The 19,593-nt window shown below is 42.8% G+C and overlaps 1 protein-coding gene across 1 annotated transcript in view; it reads right to left on the bottom strand.

Annotated features, from left to right (window-relative positions):
- Positions 1-18,269, bottom strand: part of Pld5 (phospholipase D family member 5) — a 325,180-nt gene extending 306,911 nt beyond the window's left edge. The window contains exon 1 of the mRNA XM_057770618.1: positions 17,817-18,269. Within this exon, the coding sequence (XP_057626601.1) occupies positions 17,817-18,005 (189 nt within the window). The 5' untranslated portion in view covers positions 18,006-18,269. The remainder of the gene's footprint in view (positions 1-17,816) is intronic.
- Positions 18,270-19,593: the final 1,324 nt, after the last annotated feature.

The raw sequence follows: 19,593 nt of genomic DNA, 5'->3' as shown, positions 1-19,593 counted from the left end.
TACACCGTGACTTCAAAAATAAAGATATCCCTAAGACAAATGTGTAATTTAAGCCTACCTTTTACCTTGCTTTATTAACTCTAAAAAATTTAAATATTAAGCATGTCCCCTAAGCAAATACTAAATTACCCCATTTGGATTTTAGAAATTTAGCTTTTCAAATTATTCTTTTTTCTTTTCTTTTTTTTTTTTTTTGTATTTTTGAGACAGGGTTTCTCCATAGCTTTTTGGTTCCTGTCCTGGAACTAGCTGTAGACTAGGCTGGCCTCGAACTCACAGAGATCCGCCTGCCTCTGCCTCCCGAGTACTGGGATTAAAGGCGTGTGCCACCACCACCCGGCTCTTTTCAAATTATTCTTAACTTCAAAATATTGTTTGCAAATTATAACTTTGTTAAAATGTAGCATAATAATATATGACTCAAAAAATTGTAAAATTAACATTACTATGGAATTACCCTTATGTTTTGAAGACACTTTCCTTAAAAACAAACAAACAAAACTATTGGGTGAACCAATGTGTTTTTCTCTGTTTTTCTCAGTCAGCTTTCCTTCTTCATGGCAAAAGACCAGAGAATATCAACTTAGTAAAAGAAAAAGGTTTTCTTGACCCATGCTTTCAGCCTGTAGTTGTTTGACACTGTTGATTTGGGGCCTGTGGCAGCACAGGACACCAAGGCAGGAGCCCATGGTGGAGGAGACCGTGCAACTCTGCACTTCATTGTGCTTCAGAAGTGAAGCAACAAGGGAGGAAGAGACTGGGATCCTGACATTCCCCCTTCAGGGGCATTACTCAAATGACTTAACTTCCTTCCCTTAAGCCCTACCTCATAAAGATTGTGACACTTCCCAACAATGCCAGAAGCTGTCCACCCAGCCTCCAGTACTCAGGCCTTTATAGAATTGGTACTCAGGTCAAAATACTCTGAAGAGAACAGAACAATGGAGAAATGCTTACTTTATAACAGAGGTATCAGATGCCAAGATATTTCTAAGTAAGAATATATTTCTTTTTAACTGAATATTAAAAAGTTATAATCATGTATGTTTACAGGGCTTCATCTCAAGCTTATTGAATTACTCATAATAGCCAAGTGATGGAACAAACCTACGTACCCAATGAGTGGATAAAAAAAAAAACAGCACACAATTATAAGGAGGGTTGTAATAGGCACCTGCCCATGTCTATGATTTACTGCATTCCACAGACATCACAGCGAGATTTTCCGGTATTGTTTCACTAGAGCTAAAGGTTCCATAAAAACGGGCCAGAGAAGATGAAGTCTTCCCTCAGAGATGTGAATAAAAAATGCAACCCAAGACCTCAAAATGAAAAACAGGACAGACCTCAAGGTGCCTGAGGCACTAGGAGGTGATGGGAATGATGAGTATGGGTTCCTCCACACAGCTACACTACCCAGCCACACCCACAATGACCAACTGAACAGCCTTCTGGGAAATCACTACCCCCACCCCATCCCACACCAACAACTCTCAACAGAAGCAATGCAAACAGGAAATAAAAATGAAAAGTAGTAAAGAAACCTTAGTTTTAAAAAAAAAAGTAGGTGAAAAAATAAATCTGAAGTGGTTGCTAGAGAGAGTACAACAGTTCGCACTTCTCTCAATAACTTCCAAGAAGTAGCTAATCCCATGAAGGCTGCAGGGGCCTCACACACACTAACATTCCCACTCAGCAGACACGTGTAAATAGAATTTTAACACTGCGAGGCAGCACTGGTGACTGGTTTTCTTTGGCAGCTTAATCATCCCCTCACAGCATCATGGAAACCCAAGCAATTGAGAGGGCCTATATACATGTCCTAGTGGACTAGAGCCGGGACGCCTGGCAGCTGTCCCCTAGTGTGAGGGTCCCGGATGTGAGTCCCGACTGTGGTGTTTGCCATTTCCTAGCCCTCCGCCTTTGCTGCCCACGAAGATTTCAGGCAACGAGGAAGACGACTCCCTAGGCAGAGGCACAAGGGATTCAGTATGAAGTACAGATGGATCCCAAGGAATTGGCACCCCCCCGAGGAAGGGTTAAGGGCAGGAACAGGAGAAATAATGATCTTCGCAAGAAGAGATTGTCCCCAAAAGGAAATATAAAATGACAAAATGTGTTCCTGGCGCTTGAGAGCCCCTTTTGAGAAAGATGTATTTCTTGTCTCTCGGTTCCATCATAGCATTGTCTCTGTAAAGTTATTGGTGCTAAGAAGTGGGTGGGGATCATCGAGAGAGCAAAGTTGGTTTCCACAGAAGAAGGGGGTGGGGACTTAGAGAGCAAAGTCGGTTTCCACAGAAGATCCCAGAGGTTCTGTAAAAGTCACATTGTTAGAAAACCGGAACATCAGGGACGAGAGCAATGCTGGCAAGAAGACAGACGTTAGCAGAATGAATTCAGCCCCCAGTCTGCAAGGAGTGAAAGAGCAGCTGAACAGCATGACAGGAATGCAGGGGACCCCGTGTAGCCACCATGCTCAGCAGCAGCAGCAGAGCAGAGGCCAAAGAAGTCTATGCAGGTGGCCCCACAGCTTTGGGAGCAGCAGGATAGTTACCCTTATCAAAGCTCAGTTTCCTGCACTTACCCAGTCTGCCTGGACGGTTCATCATCTTCCAGCCAACTATGGGAAATCAAAGAGGAAGCCTTAGCAAAGCTAGAATCTTGAAATTCTTTGGATCTCTGATTGCTACAAATTTTAGCACTCAGATGATTTTGTTCTTGACTTTAAAATGGTGTAAGCTGGGTGGACTGACACCTGCTGGTAATCCCAGCACTCAGGAGGTGGAGGCAGGACTGACTTCAGTTCTAACCCAGTCTAGAATCAAAGATAAATATTTGAGTACTTAAATAAAGATGTGAATAAAATTTAAAAGATTAGAAGAACTACAGAGAGATTTAGGCACAGTTGGTCTAAAATTTTCACAAGCAACACTGAAGATCACTTCAACAGAGTAACGTATAAAATTTTGGGACACAATTATGAATCTTAGATGCCACACACATCAGTGGCTGAGGCCTGCAGCTTCCTACCCTCTCCAGGCAAAGGCAGATTTGCTGGGCCTGTGTTTAGGAAAGAAATAGTTGGCTTCACTGGAGAGACACCTATTTGGTCACCACAGCGACAGCGACAGACAATAACGTGTCATGTTCTCCATGTGAGTGTCTGTACCTTATGGATTATTATAGAAGCAAATACTAAGGCCAAGCTAAGTCTACACACCCAGGACACCTTCAAACCAGATGGATAATCTTGAAATTATATCTGGCAATATTTAAATCAGGTCTCCTTTTCATTTGAATAAGTGTATTGGCTACAACAATACAAATCCAAAAGCTTTTCTATATCAATAACTCAACCTACAGCTCGGTGATTTATCTGAAAGTGTTTATCTTCCTTTCAATGTAGAAACATTCACACAAGACCCCCAGAGCAGGTGCTGGCACTGCTTGACTTGTTTTAGCAAGAATTTCATTTAATTAATGATTATCGAAATTATTTTCCCCCTCCATGAAAGACATGAAATTTTTACTTTTTAAATAACTTTATCAAGAAAGACTTGTTTAACCTGTTTTTCCCCCAATATGGGTAAACAATCTTACACAAATACCAGTTAGCCAATAGCTAGCTGGTTTCTAAGCTAAAGAAATTTATTTTAATGCTATAAAAAATTAAGTACATGAGTGAAAAGGTCAAGTACATTGCAAAGTTTCTAGTCAGAAGTCCAGAGGCTTCTGGTTATGTTGGTGAGCACTCCCCCTTCCCTTTCACCATTCGAACACAGAAAAGAAAGAAAAACTAAAGGGAGGCAGTTAGAGATCATCCCTACCCATTGGGTCACTGCTCTCTGCAAGCCTTTGGCTTGAACAAGGTCTTTTTACCAGGCACTTGTGTTCAGTCATGTCAATTGTCTTTCCTCAGCTTCATTAACAACTCTGTGACACTTATTCTAAACCCTGTCAAAACTCTACCTAAATGACTCATCTGGAGAGAAAACAATCATCTCACAAAATGAGAGTGGCAACCACAGAGAAGCCCCAGAGTGCTGCTGGCTGCTTGCACTGATTGTCTCCTAGCACATAGCTCACTGCTGAAGTCCTTATGGTCTCTACACAGCCATCAGGCCCCCCATTCCCCCAGGGTTGGGCGCCTGGTCTCTTCATCTTCCTCCCACTCAGAGGATGGGCTTCGAATTTTTCTATGTTTAGTGTTAAACAAAGTGGGCAGGGGTGGGAAAACCCAGCGGCTTTCACAGCTGCTTTCTGCAAGGTCACAGGAGCTGTCTGTTCCCCCACTTTTATAGGCAGGGTAGAATGGAAGACCAGCATCCTACAAACAGGTGGGACACCTAACACAAAGGTCATTCGTCATGGTCTTATTCTCCTGAAACAACCCACCAAAAGTCAGTGTCTGTCCTATGTTGTGGAATATTAGTTCAAGATGTGCTACACTCTTTCAAGCTTTGGAATATTTGTTTAACGAGGCAAAGATGTATTGCATTCTTTTATGTTGTATTTGTTTAACTCTGTGAAGTTGTGTTACTTTGCCTGCCTAAAACACCTGATAGGTCTAATAAAGAGCTGAATGGCCAATAGTTAAGCAGGAGGGAGAAATAGTTGGGGGCAGAGAGAGTAAATGGGCTCCAGAAAAGAAGAGGAGGAATGAGAAAAGGAGAAGGAGAGGAGGACACCAGGGGTCAGCCACCCAGCCAGTCATGGAGTAAGAAGGAAAGAAAGATATATAGAATAAAGAGAGGTAAAAAGCCCAGAGGCAAAACATAGTTAAAGAGAAATGGGATAATTTAGGTTAGAAAAGCTGTACCTAGAAAGAAGCCAAGCTAAGGTCCATCATTCACAAGTAAGAAGTCTCCGTGTATTTACTTGGGAGCTGAGTGACAGACCTCCAAAGAATGAAAGAAAGAAAGAAAGAAAGAAAGAAAGAAAGAAAGAAAGAAAGAAAGAAAGAAAGAAAGAGGGGGGGGAGAGAGAGAGAGAGAGAGAGAGAGAGAGAGAGAGAGAGAGAGAGAGAGAAAGAAAGAAAGAAAGAAAGAAAGAAAGAAAGAAAGAAAGAGGGGGGGGGAGAGAGAGAGAGAGAGAGAGAGAGAGAGAGAGAGAGAGAGAGAGAGAGAGAGAAAGAAAGAAAGAAAGAAAGAAAGAAAGAAAGAAAGAAAGAAAGAAAGAAAGAAAATTCCAGTCCTGAGATACAAGACAGGCATAAAGAGAGAGAGAAAGGAACAACTCCAGTCCCAGGACACGAGACATGCATAGTTCAATGCCTATTTCACCACAATTCTTTCTCTTTTTTCCCCTATTTTTTCTTGGTCTTTAGAGATACTTTCTTAATATGAGCATATCGATATTGAAAAGTTCCCAATTAAGTTTTTGAAGAGAATTTCAAAGCTCAGATGGCAGTATCTTTGCTCAGAAAACAAAACAAGAAACAAACCACCACCAAGAAAACACGTAATCACTGAAGCCCCTTGCTATACACTGGCCAAACATTTTAAGTATTGAAATGGAGGCTGGAAGAGTAAGGCCTGATTAGGAATCAGGAAATATGAATGAGGATATTAATTCCCAAGCATAAGGCTGGTGTTATAGCTTGGAGGTAGAGTCCTTACCTTGCGCACAAGGCCCTGGGTTTACTCAATGTTTCAATGCTTCAGAAAAAAAAATATCTTAATTCTCAAGAGTAGACTCTGATGTTCTGACAAAAGAAAAAAGTATAAAATACCTCTAAGCACTTGCCGGCATATGTACACACATACACATGAGCACACATGCACACACACACACGCACGTGCACACGCGTGCACACACACACACCTTGTGATACACCACAAGGTCACTGTGCCACATGGCATCTCTGCTATTAGTTTCTTTTCATGCTATGAATGGAATTGCATCTAGAGTTTTTCGATATAAAAATTATTTTATTGTAATGACCCTACCAATGAAAAGGCATCATGCAGCTAGATTAAGGCAGCCATTCAAACACCCAATTCAAAAACTCGATGCATCTCAGCAAACTTCTCTATAGTCAGAACAGCTGAACGTGGCAAGTGTTATCCTTGCAAATATGATGACTATAATCCAAACCTTAGAACACACATTAAATCAACAAAACAAATAAACAAAACAACAAAAAAGCTATGCATCATGATGTTAGTATTGGGAGGTAGGAACAGACGTATCTCAGGACTCCCTGGCCAACTAGCCTTTTTACTAAGTTTCAGATCGGTGAGAGACTCAGTATCTAAAAACTGGTAGACAAAGCCTGAGGAATGACACCTGGGATGGTCCTCTGACATCCATATTCACACACATACATATGGGTGCACAAACACACACACACATAAACATGTATTCTGTGTGTGTGTGTGTCTTTGTCTCTCTCTGTCATACCTACATGCATACGAAAGTACCAATGGAATTCAAACAGTCTGGAATTGAAGAGGCAACCCTGTAGGAACTAAAATTGCTGAGGAGCATGCAGGAAATGTTTCACCATCTTTGCAAATCCTCTGTAATATAAAACTGACTTTCTCTTAATTATAGAACAAGTTTTTGGCAATATGTGCACATCACGGGCTAAAGTAAGATTTGGGAGGATGAAAAGAGTTTGCAAACACTGGAGTTGAGAAATCACGGTAGAAGACTCCTGAGGAGCAAGGCTGGCAGGAGTTTAAAGGAGTTGGGAGGTGTCGACATGTTCTCTGATGCGATATCTCTTAGACTCTCACTAAGGAACTCACCAGAGCAGGGCAGGAGCTCAACAACGAACCAGCAGATTGGAGTAAGACAAGAAGTCAGATCAAAGCACTCAGGGAAGGGACCAACACATTTTAATGTTCTTTCTTGACTAGAGAAAGCTTCAAAATATAGTAACCAACAAAGGCCCCTTGTATGTAATGACATGGATTATTACTAAGGTGGCTGCTAAATTTGCATTTCCCAAGTCCTAAAAAAGAAAGCACAGAGTCTAAGTGCTGAATTGCTAGCATGTAGCTTTGGCTGTTATCTTCTTCACCTGCCATGCAATAGCCACCCTGCATGCTTTCTCTGCGGTTTCTTGAGTCACTTTTAAGGTCCAACTAATTCTTACCGTACTGAACATCTCTCGATAGTGTTTAGTGGGCAAGTGGCATATAAAGATACTTATTCTTCAACTCACATGTACTGCCCCATTCTTCATTCATTTCCTCGCCCTCGGTAGCATCAGGAGTATGTTCTATGAATACTACATCCATTGAAAGCAGAAACTAGACCATTAGGATATTTTAAAAAGTTATGATGAGAGCAGTAATTGATGCCTGCCATGCTGTTGGAGGATAAGAGAAGGAAGCTGTGATACTAAATCTTGACAGTCAATTAGAATCTCCCAGAAGATGCATCTCTGGTCATATGAGGTTGTTTCCATGGAGATTTACCTGAGAAGGGAAAACACCTACTCGATGTGGACACCACCAGACCCATGGAGTGGTGTTCCAGCCTGAATAAAAAGGGACAGGAAAAGAGGGAACGAGTTGACATATGCGTTCATCTCTCTCAACTTCCTGACCACAGATGAGACAGACATGGCCGCCTGCCTGAGATTACTGCCACCAAGTTATAGCCACTCCCTTGGCCACACCTTCCAAGCCCTGAGGGCTGCACTCTTAAACTGTGAGCCAAAATAAATTCTTCCTATCTTGTACTGCCTTTGTTAAATATGTTACAGTATTAAGAAATGCCACAAATACAGGCACCCAACTTTAGGCTGATGGGTTAGGAAATGTCATCTGAGTTCAGAAGGACAACCAGATCTTAACTGACCCAAAGGGAAAGATTTGGCCATATACATTTTAATATTTCAAAGTTAGAAGTTAGTAAAAAGCAGGTACTAGTATGTAATGATAATCAATAGTCATATTGATAATATGAATTGAGACAATACCAGTGTCCTGAGTCCAACAGACAAAACTCCTACTCACAAGGAGTTTTTTGAGAATTGTTCTGTTCTTCAGCTTCATAATGACAGCTGGAATTTCTGGGACATTCCTGGCCTTCGATAAATGAAAGTGTTTCCCACAACACTCTACCTCCAGCCCAGCACCAAGACCTGAGAGCTCTTATTTCACAATAAGCCTCGTCTCTGGGTTCTTCCAAAACCTTGCCATTTCTTTAGCAATTCCCCAATATTTGTACAGGATTGAATATCAGTTTCCCAAGTCCCACCCTCTTATAGCGATCTGGATAGAAAAGCCAGATCACTGGTCTGTTCCTTGCTTGGTCTCCTTTTTGCCTGAGTTGATTTACTCAGTTGCGGCCAATTCCTTCACTGATTTCAGAATCAGCGCTTCCAGGCTTCCATCTTGAACTCAGGACCAGGAGCCCTCCTGGAACTGTCCAGTTTTACGTTGCCAGATTAGAACTGCTGAGGGATCCAGCCTTAAAGGCTATACAACTACTGGGTTGTTCACCTCCGGTGAGAGAGTCACTGTAGGACCACTCCAGCTGTGGAGGTATCTAGCCTCCAGGACTGTAGAACACTCAGGTTCTCAATCTTCTAGGTGTGATTAACTGTTTTACTGTTTTTACATAAGCTAATTTTATAAATTCTTGAATACACACATGCGTGCACACACAAACACACATGCACAAATACATACGCGCGTGCGCACACACACACACACACACACATACACACACGCCATTGGTTCTGTTCCTCTAGAGAACCTTGACGTAGTTCAGCAGCAGCAGAAGTCAAGGACTTGGAGGCAGGAACAAAAGCAGAAGCCATGGACGAAGACTGTTGACAGACTTGCCTTACCTGACTTGCTTGGCTACCTTTGTAAGAAGTCCAGGTGTACTTGCCTGGGGATAACACAACCCATGATGTCTTCTACATCAACCAGCAATTGAAAAAACGTCTCACAAACACAATCTGATGTGAACAATTTTTTGGTTGAGTGTTATTCTTGCCAAGTGGCTCTAGTTTCTGTCAAGTTGACACAAAGTAGCAGGCTCAAAAGGTCTCTTCACTCAGGTCACAATTCACTGAGCTCCTGGAGAGAGCTTGGTGATCACAATTCACTGAGCTCTTGGAGAGAGCTTAGTGAGAATTTACTAGAGCCCTCTGGTAGAGATGGTAAATAAACACTCAACTCAAGTATACTATAAACTATGTATAAGATAGCATGGTAGGCTGCAGTGAGGTGAGGAAAAGACCTAACTAGGAGTCATAGGAAGGAAACGCAGGAAGGCGCCGTGTAGTCCATGCCAACAGATTAGAGCCAAAAGGGAGGAGGCAGCATGGGGTCTATTGGAAGAAGCAGCAAACAAGACAAGAGCAGATGTTTAGATTTCACTTCTTTACTTTGAACTGCTATTGAAACATTATGATAGAGTATGCAGGTCTTTAGTGTACACTTCCACAAGGTTTAGTTCATAACCACTATTCGAGAAAGAGAAAACACTGCAAGTTCCACAGAATCCTCCCTTTAGGCTCACTTCAGCCTCAAACGTAGTCATTAACATTCTGTCTCCCTAACTGAGCTTTGCCTACTTATCCTTATAAATGGAATCCTACTGCCCATACCTGGTTTCTCTTCCTCAAGACTACTGTGTCTAAATGATCAACCTACACTCACACATACATATGCAACAGACATACATGTGTCACCCCTTTTCACCTGAATAAATTATATTTCCCTCTCAGCCATGGTTGGGTATTTTGGATGCAACTTTTGGGTGCTACTAAGCTCATGCTTTAGTAAATAATTTTGTATTCCTTGGTGTACACGAGCATACATCTAATACACACATAGAATTCTAATCACTGGGTCACAAGATATACATATATGCTTAATTTAGCAGTCTTTTATCATGGCTCTGTGAATTAAAGTCTTACCAGGACTTATCGCACAGGTGAGCTTTATTTTCATGAACATTTTGGATACTATCAATCATTTTACTTTATTTTATTTTATTTTATTTTTCGGTTTTTCGAGACAGGGTTTCTCTGTAGCTTTGGAACCTGTCCTGGAACTAGCTCTGTAGACCAGGTTAGTCTCGAACTCACAGAGATCCGCCTGCCTCTGCCTCCCAAGTGCTGGGATTAAAGGCGTGCGCCACCATCACCCAGCACTATCAATCATTTTAATTTCAGCTGTTTGAGGGTTTATGGTATAAGACACAAATTTTGTACAGTCTTGATATCTGATGGCAAGGGTCATTTAGATACTTTGTTGTTGTTGTTAAGTTCCTGTTCAAATACCATGCTCACTCTTCTGTTGGGTTGTCTGTTATTACTAATTTGTAGATACTTTATATATTATGGATATAAATCCATATATATATTTTGTTAGAGTATAAATTGAAAGCATGGCATTCTAGTCTGTGACTTGTCTTTACCCTCTGAATGTAATTTTCTAGAGACAAAATGTTTATTTTCACTGTGGTCTTGTTTATTCATCTTACTAAGTTGAGATTATTAAAAATGCTTAAGATTTTTTCCTGGTCCAACTTAATAAAGATTTTTTTCATTATTGATTCTTCAATTTATAATTTAATGGAAAATTCAAGAGCTTTTTTTATTAAACTTTCCTAGTGTTTGATATTTTATGATAATATAAATTAGACCATCTTTACCTTGGAATTTTTTTTATTCTTAATTTTACAAGATGACCTTTTATCCAGTGAGCCAGACAAGTCCAAAGACATTGCTCATTTGTTAACTATATCTACTGTTTAGCTTGGATCTTTTAATGTTCCTAGTTACACCGTCTGCTAATAACCAATAACTTCCTTTTAAATTCTTATTTTAAGTGCCTTTTTAAAATCTGAGTGTGTTACCTTTCATATCTAGTAAAATAATTAATTTATATATAATATCTATAATTTACCTTGGATTTTCAAATGTGAACAATCACATCATCTGATACCAACAACAATTTTCTTCTTTTTAATTATTATAATTTTTATTTTTCTCACCTGATTGTATTGCCTACAAGTTTTCATATAGTGATGGATAGAGAGGATGACATATGCACAGCTCTCACACAATCTATGCAGATAATTTTTAATATTTCATCATTACATGCAATTTTTAAAAAGAAATCCATTATCAAAATATTAAAGGTTTTTTTGCGGGGGTTGGTTGGTTGGTTGGTTGGTGAGACAGGGTTTCTCTGTGAAATAGTCCTGGCTGTTCTGGAAATCACTTTGTAGATCAGGGTGGCCCTGAACTCACACAGATCTGCCTGCCTCTGTCTCCCAAGTGCTGGGATTAAAGATGTGCAGCACCATAGCCCAGCATAAAGATTGTTTCTGTTTGTTTGTTTGTTTTTCTAGTTGAGACTTTTATCATGTATGAATACTTGATCTCATCAAGTAATCAAATACTTCACTTTTTCTTCACCGTTTGTCTTTAGGGGAGTCAAGGAATCAGTACCTGAAGCATCTAGTCACATCGTAACCATACACAGAGCAGAGAGAAACAAATGCAGGCAGTCTTCTCTACTTCATCCCTGCTTGTCTGTTCCTGCACAGTCGAAGGCCCAGATCCGGAGCATGGGAATTCCCACACTGGGTGGACCTTCTCACTTGAATTAGTATAATCAAGGCAATCTCTCACAGACATCCCACAAACCATCATGATCTAGAAGATTCCTCACTGAGACTTTCTTCCCACGTGCTTCTAGACTGTGTCAAGCTAAGAAACAAAACGAATCATCACAGATATAGAGCCTATCTATATTGTTTGGTTTTGTGCATCTGATATCATGATAAATTACATTAATTAACTACAAAACTAGTGTATATTTTGCATTATTGGAATAAATGCATTTGTCGTGTTATATTATCAATACATAACAGTATTCATTACTTATTTTTAACGGTAATTTATTCCATTTTACACAATGAGATCCTTGAGAACAAGAGTATTATGCTGTTCTGCTTTTTCTCTATTACTCACAAACCATAATCATGCTGCAACTGTATTTTTACGACTGTAAACGTCTTGCAAAAATGCACCCTAGTCTAATCTCTGTGTGTTATTCAGGTTTGGCAAGTTCATATGTCAGATAATTTTTGTAGAATAGGAGCCCTCACAGTCTCCTAACAGTGCTTTTGCATAAAAGACACTCTCAACAATTGTGCTTCCATGGGTGACATTGCTAGCGGTGGTTTTGTGTCAATGGGTACCACTTCCCAGCCTAACTCTTCAGGCCACTTCTGGATCGAATCTCACAACTTACTAGGAGAAGGATGGTGGTCACAGTTCATTGAAGGTAAACATGGTGTTCACAATGATCACTATGCTCTAGAGAATAAAGAAGCACATCTATCATTCAATGGTCATGACATCCATATCATGACTTGGACCTCATACACAGGTCAGTCAAGATTGAACTCTGTAATAAAGGCAAGGCTACCTGGGAAAACTTGCCATAGTCTTCATTTAAATTCTTATTAAGGGCTAGAATTGTGATTTTCAAAACTTAACTCATCTTTCTGTATTTAAAGAAAAACTAGAAAGTTGGGCACTGTGGCCCACACATGTAACCCCAGAACAAGAGAGACAGAGACTGTAGAATTACTTTGCAAGTTGGACTACACTGATAGATCAAGGACAGCTGGATTACATAAGAAGCTAGAAAGAATATGGGGAGGGGAAGAGGAGGAAGGGGAGGAGAGAAACAGGCAGGGAGAATAAAGAGAAGGGGAGCGGAAAAGGAAGGGAGGGAGGGAGGGAGGGAAGGAAAGATTATATACCTTTTGTTTAGAGGGTCTGTATCTTTAAGTATGACAGTTTGACATCTCTACTACACGACAGTGCCATTTACATTTCATATTAAGGTTTCACAGCACAATTTACAAAGGTATGAACCTCTGGTAAATCCCTTTGATGTTACCAGTATAGGCAATATTTCGGAGGTGAGATTTTGCCATGCAGTTCATGTACACACCTGTATGCCTCTCAGTCATCAATTCAATGTGAAAACACGCTGTTGCTAATGTCATGTCCTAGAGCTCAAAACCATCATCAGATTTCTTGAACCTTAGAGTTTAAATAGAAACATTAAAAGCTGTTTCACAGAAGTATGCCTGGGATAAACATAGAAGTCTGTAAAGAAAAGGAAAATCTTATAGAAATACGAGCCAGAAATTGGTATTTGACTGCTATGTAGACAAGACAAATCTTCAATTTAGTCATCTTGGGCTCCTCAAATTCAATGTATTGTATGTGATACATCGTGGACCACGATTAAACCTAGTAATCAATATTAAGTCACACCCAATAGAGCTAAGAGAAAATAAAACTTCTTGAAAACAAGCTGTCATGTGGATCCTTGGGGAAAGAAGTCCATTAGTGCAAAATACATGTTAACCATGGTAGGACACAGGGTCTAGGATACAGGGAAGCTGATGTTAAATGTGAAACCTGGGAGGAGTGGAGGTGCTTAGGCAGAGATCAGGGAAGACGGGAGAAGTCATTTTGCTTTAGGTACATTATTAATCATCTAATAGAGTCCTGACATCACACTAGTGTTTCATGTTCTATAGAGGTCCTGCAGAGAGCTAGGAAAAGATTTCTTTCTCTTCTCTCTGAGTTTTGGTTGGGTCCTCTTTTACATCTCTTCCAAGTGAACTTAGGCCATGAAACTTCCTTTGGCTAATAGGTATGCGTCTTGCAGATGTGTCCCTTGTGGGTAGAAGCTTCAGGAGCTGTCTCTAGATTCTCTTAGCTTCAATAGGGGCAAAGACCACTATGATGGGCATTTCTTTCCATCCATCAGGAAGACTCAGAAGAGGAGGAATCCTCCCAGCCTGCGCAGATGAGGAGGGTGATGAAAATGTCTGCCAGTTGCATAGAGGATATTTGTTCCTGAAATATAGAGACTATTGCATTTAATCACCATCGCAAAACCATGACTTTTAAATGTGTGTATGTTACATACTTTAAGCCTTCACCTATAGTTGCCATATTTGCTGAAAATGATGCAAAACCCAAACTCAGGTTTGTCTCACTAGAACCTTTCCTTACAATCACTTTAGCTAGACCCAGTGGTCTGCACAGGGAAGAAAGCAAGGCTGCTGCTTCCTCCCCATAACCTGGAAACTCACCCAGCTGGCATAAAACCGAAAGAGTGGAGCAGACTCATCTCACCCTCTTCCCAATAGAAAAGTATAGCAGAAAGCTCAAGAACAGTAGAGTGCCAAATGTCATGCTGTCCTCTGAGAAGATCAAGAGCTTCAAAGGGACCCAGACTAGGGAGATTCCGGCGGGGTGGGGGGGGTGGCTCCTGCCCAGGTTGCTTTACTAAACCACAAACCTTTATACTATTTCTCCTCAAGAAAATACTAGAATCCCACAACAAATATGATAGTCATTGCTTTTCTCCCATGCCACAGGAATTCTAGAACAGAACAAGATGCAAAACACTGTAAGTCAGTGGTTCGCAACCTGTGGGTCGCGACTCCTTTTTTGGGGGGGTCTCATATCGGATAGCCTACAGATCAGGTATTTATATTATGATTCACAACATCATGAAGTTGCAGTGACGAAGTAGCGACAAAATGATATTATGGTTGGGGGTCACCACAACACAAGAAACTGTATTAAAGTGTTACATCATTAGGAGGGCTAAGAATCAATGTTCTAAGCACCAAGAGCCTCACTCACAAAAAGCAAGACGATATTCTGCATGCAACCAAAAATTTCATTTTCCTCAAATGCACAAGCTGAGTTTGAAGTTCAGAGTTCAGGGCATGTAACATTCCTTCTTACACATTCTAACTGTGCTTTAGGAGTAAAAAATTTCCTAAATAGATGGCTAAGCCAGGTTTTTGAGACAGCATCTTGTTTTGTAGTCCAGACTGGCTTTGGACTACAGATAATGTGGCTTCAGCATCCTGAAGGCTGGGATCACAGACACATGAAACTGTCTGGTCACGTATTTATTTTCACTCCGTGGCCCCAGTTGACTCAGGACCCACTAAGCTGCCCACGCTGTCCCTGCCTGCTCAGCACGCCTGGTGCTGGGACTATAGGCATGCAACCGTCAAGCCTTCTATGTACTTACAAATCTTCATCTTAAGCACCAGCTAACTAATGATAGGAATGAAGTTTAAGATCAATTGAATGCATTCCAATCCAACACATGCCACTTTCTTTTTGCATAACCTGAGATCCATCTGATGTCTTTCAGCCAAAGTAAGAGATAAATTACTCTCACTTTTAGCAAAGTGGGTAGAAATATATTATTTAGCTGTCACTTTACACGGTGTTATTGACTTTCAGATTAAGCTGTGCCTCTACAGCCTGGCTAGAATCCACACACTGCCGCTTTTCATCTCGGGGAATTCCGTTACTTGTGATGACTAAATGTATGTGTCATTTGGAGCCATAATTTATTTATTCCTTTAATATTTAGATTGGCTTTCAAAGCACCAAATAACCGAATAGGCTGCTTCCAGGCATCTGGTCTCCATCATAATTATTTCTTCATTTATTTCAACGTAATAGAAATGGTGGTCATCTTTTTGATGAGACAGACAAGAGGGTTTTAGACAGAGGCGTGGTTTGTAAGCCACCCTCGACTTTCTATGTTACCTTCAACTTGCTCCCTGCAGCAACTAAACTAAAAGGTGCCACATAGCTTCAGCGTGCTGTTTACAATCAACTTAATATGATATGTTCATGCTTTCTCTAGCAACTATATGCCAGGTTACATTGGTTATAGGCTTTAAAATCTCACGTGCTGAATTATAAACTAACAGCAATCTGCCTAAACATCATAGCTTACAAAACAGGATATCTAAGTATGAGTGTTTGAATTTGAATAAAATTGTATTTGCATATGATTTTAACTCTTCATAACATGTGCATAAACACTTTAAGATGTTAGTATTTCAAAGGGGTCAGAGAGTAAACCAAACATAATTTGAAACAAAAGCTCCATTTCTAATTCAAGGTAAATATAGAAGAAGCTAGAATCTACATCTCATATAAACATAGTTTTAAAAGCAAAGTAAATGACACTCTGATTTAAACATCAAATGGGGCACATGATTTTCTTTAATCAATGCAATGCTCTTTAGGGCATCTGAGGGAGGGAAAGTGCAGATGTTCACACACTTGTGAGCATAACCAGACCTCCCTTCACTTCATCTCTCATCCTCAGGAGAGCCGAGCATCCCACACTTACAGCGGAAAGGGGAAGCTGCTCTGGCCCGCTAGGTAGACCTGATACTTTGAATGCAAAACAAAAAGTGGGAGAGCATCTCAGTAGAATGCACGCAGCAGCATCTGTGACTCGGGATGACACGCTCACAGAAGGTTGTACTATTGATTCTCAGTAAAAGTACAAAAGCAATGAGCCAGCCTAAAGCAAACACTGCAAATGAAAACAGTTCTGATGAAACGAAAATGAAGCACGCTCAGTCACCACTCCAAGGCCTCAGGCTCGGGCCAGGTTTCTCAAGAGCACCCAGAGCTAATTCTCTCGAAGATGCTGTTTCTCTCGATCCTCTACCAACTCCAGACATCACTGATCCCTCCAAACATCATCCTGGAGCGAGCATTTTAAAACAGGTACTGCTGTTACCTTTCCAACAACCAACTTGCACTTGCAATCCTTACAATCCCTTCAGCGACAGCCCCTGTCTTAAGGATACAAGGCATCCTTTTGGTTCTCTCCACACAAAACAGAGCCTGTTACTCAACTCAACTAGGAGCTTTAAATAAGGGCTTAAGAATTAGTCATTCGTGTGACTTAATCAGGTCCTCAAAAAGGCATGGGCTGTCCTTTCTGCTCCTAACAAAAATACCCACTTCCACGCTTCTTTCCAGGGACACTGTTGGTGAGGCAAAGCTCTGGAAGGGCTTTAGGGGCCAGATGGGATTCAGGTGGGTAAAGCGCTGGGGGACGCAAGTTTCAGGAGTTTTTTGATGTGGTGTCATAAATACGAGGAAACCTCCACATTCCACTAAGGGACTCAGTTTGGACTCTGCAGGTCTGCTAGGGGTGGCAGCAGTTCTCTTCCTGTTGCTGGCACACACTTGGTTTCATTTCAACGTTTGGTTAAGGAGATACTGACGGGTCAAATGTTTTAAGTGTGGGTTTCCCAAAAGGTCCTTATTGAAGGACTTTTCTTCTTTCTAGAATGACCCAGTCTTAGGGATTCAACACCAGAGTCAAAGACAGAAGTCCTCATCCAGGAGAGAAAAGGGATTGGGGGTGGTTGGGGGGGGGGGAGCGGGGATTCACACCCGCTGTGTCCCACTCTGCTGAGGAGTGACAAATAGCTGGGAACCTTTGATCTGTCCCTTCTCAGCACAGAAGCTCTCTCCACTTGGGCTCAGGTTAAAAAGCTCCCTAAAAACTCCTGCTAGCGTCCCAGCATACACTGCCAAAAGCTCTTTATCGCCAACGACAACTTTATTGCAGCGTTTTTGTAGTTTCTGCACCGAGTGAAACGGCTCCAAAGAACCAGGTAAACATCCCACTGAAACCCTCCTGGAGCAAAGTCCAGTCCCTTGCAACCAACCACTCTTCTCACAGGTACCCCAAGAACACAATGCACACGAACCCTCCAGTGAAGAACAATTCAGGAGGTCTCCCGGATGCCACAGCTGGGGTACCTGAAAGCGAACCTTTCATTTCGCCACGCAATTGAGTCATTAAGCAAAAATGTGCAGGGCTGACAGAGGATATAGGCAACCTGGCTCTGGTGGCGGGCCGCCCGCTGAGGTCCCCATTAGGGTCCCTACACTTCTAGCGCTGCTGCGTGCTGTAACCACCTAGCCCCCCAGGAACCAGGGTCCTTACATGTTCCAGCTTATCTTTTCTTCGGAGCCAGACGCTGGCGCTGTAGTCCTGCTGCTTGACACTGCTGTAGAAGTTCGCGCCCACTCGGGTCAGGCTGGGCGAGGGCTCCTTGGGGCGGCTTTTCAATCTCATCTGCTCGAAGCCCTCGTGGGGGGAGGCCGAGAGCCACTCGTGCTGCCGGATCTCCATCCTGACATGACCAGGCGGCGGCCCGGCGCTCAACCCACTCGGGATGGGAGCAGAACGCCGCCAGCGAGCGAGAGGCCAGGCGGTCGGTGAGATGGAACTGAAGGAGAGAGCTGGGAGCACCGGGTGCAGATCGCTCTCGGAAAGCACGGGTGCCAATCGCCCGAGGGGTGCGCAGCGTCCAGGCTGGAGACACAGGAGCGGGGACAGAGGGGAGAGGGACAGAGGAGGGAGGGTTTCACAGGGCAGGGGATGGGAGAAGAGATGGGGGAGGGGGGACGGATGGGGGGACCGGACAAAGGGAGACCGGGAAGGAGTGGATGCCTGCTCCCGAGTGGCAGAAGTGAGGGTACAACGGAGGCGGCCGCGACGTCGCCTGCCGCTGCGGTCCCGGTCCCGGTCCCGGGCAGGAGCTCCGCTGGCGGCTGCTCCGCACCAACTGGAACCCGGGCCCCGGGGCGGGCGGACGGCGGGGGTGGGGTGCGGTGGGAGGGGCCCGGCGGCCGAGCTGGAGCCCGCAGGTTGATGCAGTAAGGAGCCGCCCGAGGGAGGCGAGCGCTGAGTCCGGCCGCCGCCCTCTGCGCGCGCCTGTCCCCAGCCCGCCTGCCTCGCCCTTGCCCTCGCCTGCGCGGGTTCACGCCAACAAACCACCGAGCGGCTAGGGAAGTGAGCGCTGTCCGCGCGCGATTGTGGCCAGGGCTCCGGAGGACACTCTGGGAAGCCACCACCATCGCCCTGCACCACTCCAGTTCGTTCTGATTCTACTGTCTCTACCCTTGTTCAGAAAGTTCACCAACTTCCCATCTTAGGAGCCCAGACATCTCACCCCAGGGGACTTGGCCGAAAGTCCCCCCAGAAAATGGTTTGGAGGACATGTATATTTGTGAATCTTGCACTGTACTTCATCTGGGGTTGGTGCGAAGTATGCTTCTCTACCAGCGAGCGCAGCCTTCTCCTGTCCTGCTTGTTGGACCTGCCTCTCAGCCTTCAGTGTCTCCCTTGAATAAGGCTCCTGGAGGCTGGCTGTCAGGACCTGAGACCCCGGGAAAGGCCACCCAGCACCAACCTGTACCGTGTGCTTGGACACTGTTCTTTAGGTGTGCGTCCTGGCTCCTGTGAGGTTCTCTCTGCTGTTTCTAGGCTCACAAGGGCTTTACCCCCAAACCCAGTCCAAAGCAACCAAGCCTGAGGATCAGGGTGGCTAGTCAATAATTGAATTTGAAATTATTTATCTTTCGCTCTCCTTTAGCCAATGGCTAAAGTCATTTTTTTTTTTTTTAGCAGAAAACGGAACCTTAACTAGTGTTAAGGATTTGTGAGGTCCATTTAAAAGCCTAGAAATTCAATATAAATTTGGGGAGCACCCTGGGGATGTTGAAAAAGCTGCAGAGGGCAAACTTCTCTAGCCCTTGGCAGTACCCAATCACCAACATTCTTTTTTTAAAAAATTATTTTTATTGAGCTATATATTTTTCTCCACTTCCCTCATTTCCTCTCCCCTTCATTCTACCCTCTCCCAAGGTCCACACACTCCCAGTTTACTCAGGAGATCTTTTTTTTTCTACTTCCCATGTAGATTAGATTCATGTAT

The sequence above is a fragment of the Chionomys nivalis genome, chromosome 5 (genome assembly GCF_950005125.1).
Source record: "Chionomys nivalis chromosome 5, mChiNiv1.1, whole genome shotgun sequence".
Taxonomy (NCBI): domain Eukaryota; kingdom Metazoa; phylum Chordata; class Mammalia; order Rodentia; family Cricetidae; genus Chionomys; species Chionomys nivalis.
Note: the sequence above shows the minus strand (reverse complement) of the source record. Positions and strands in the feature narration are given on the sequence as shown.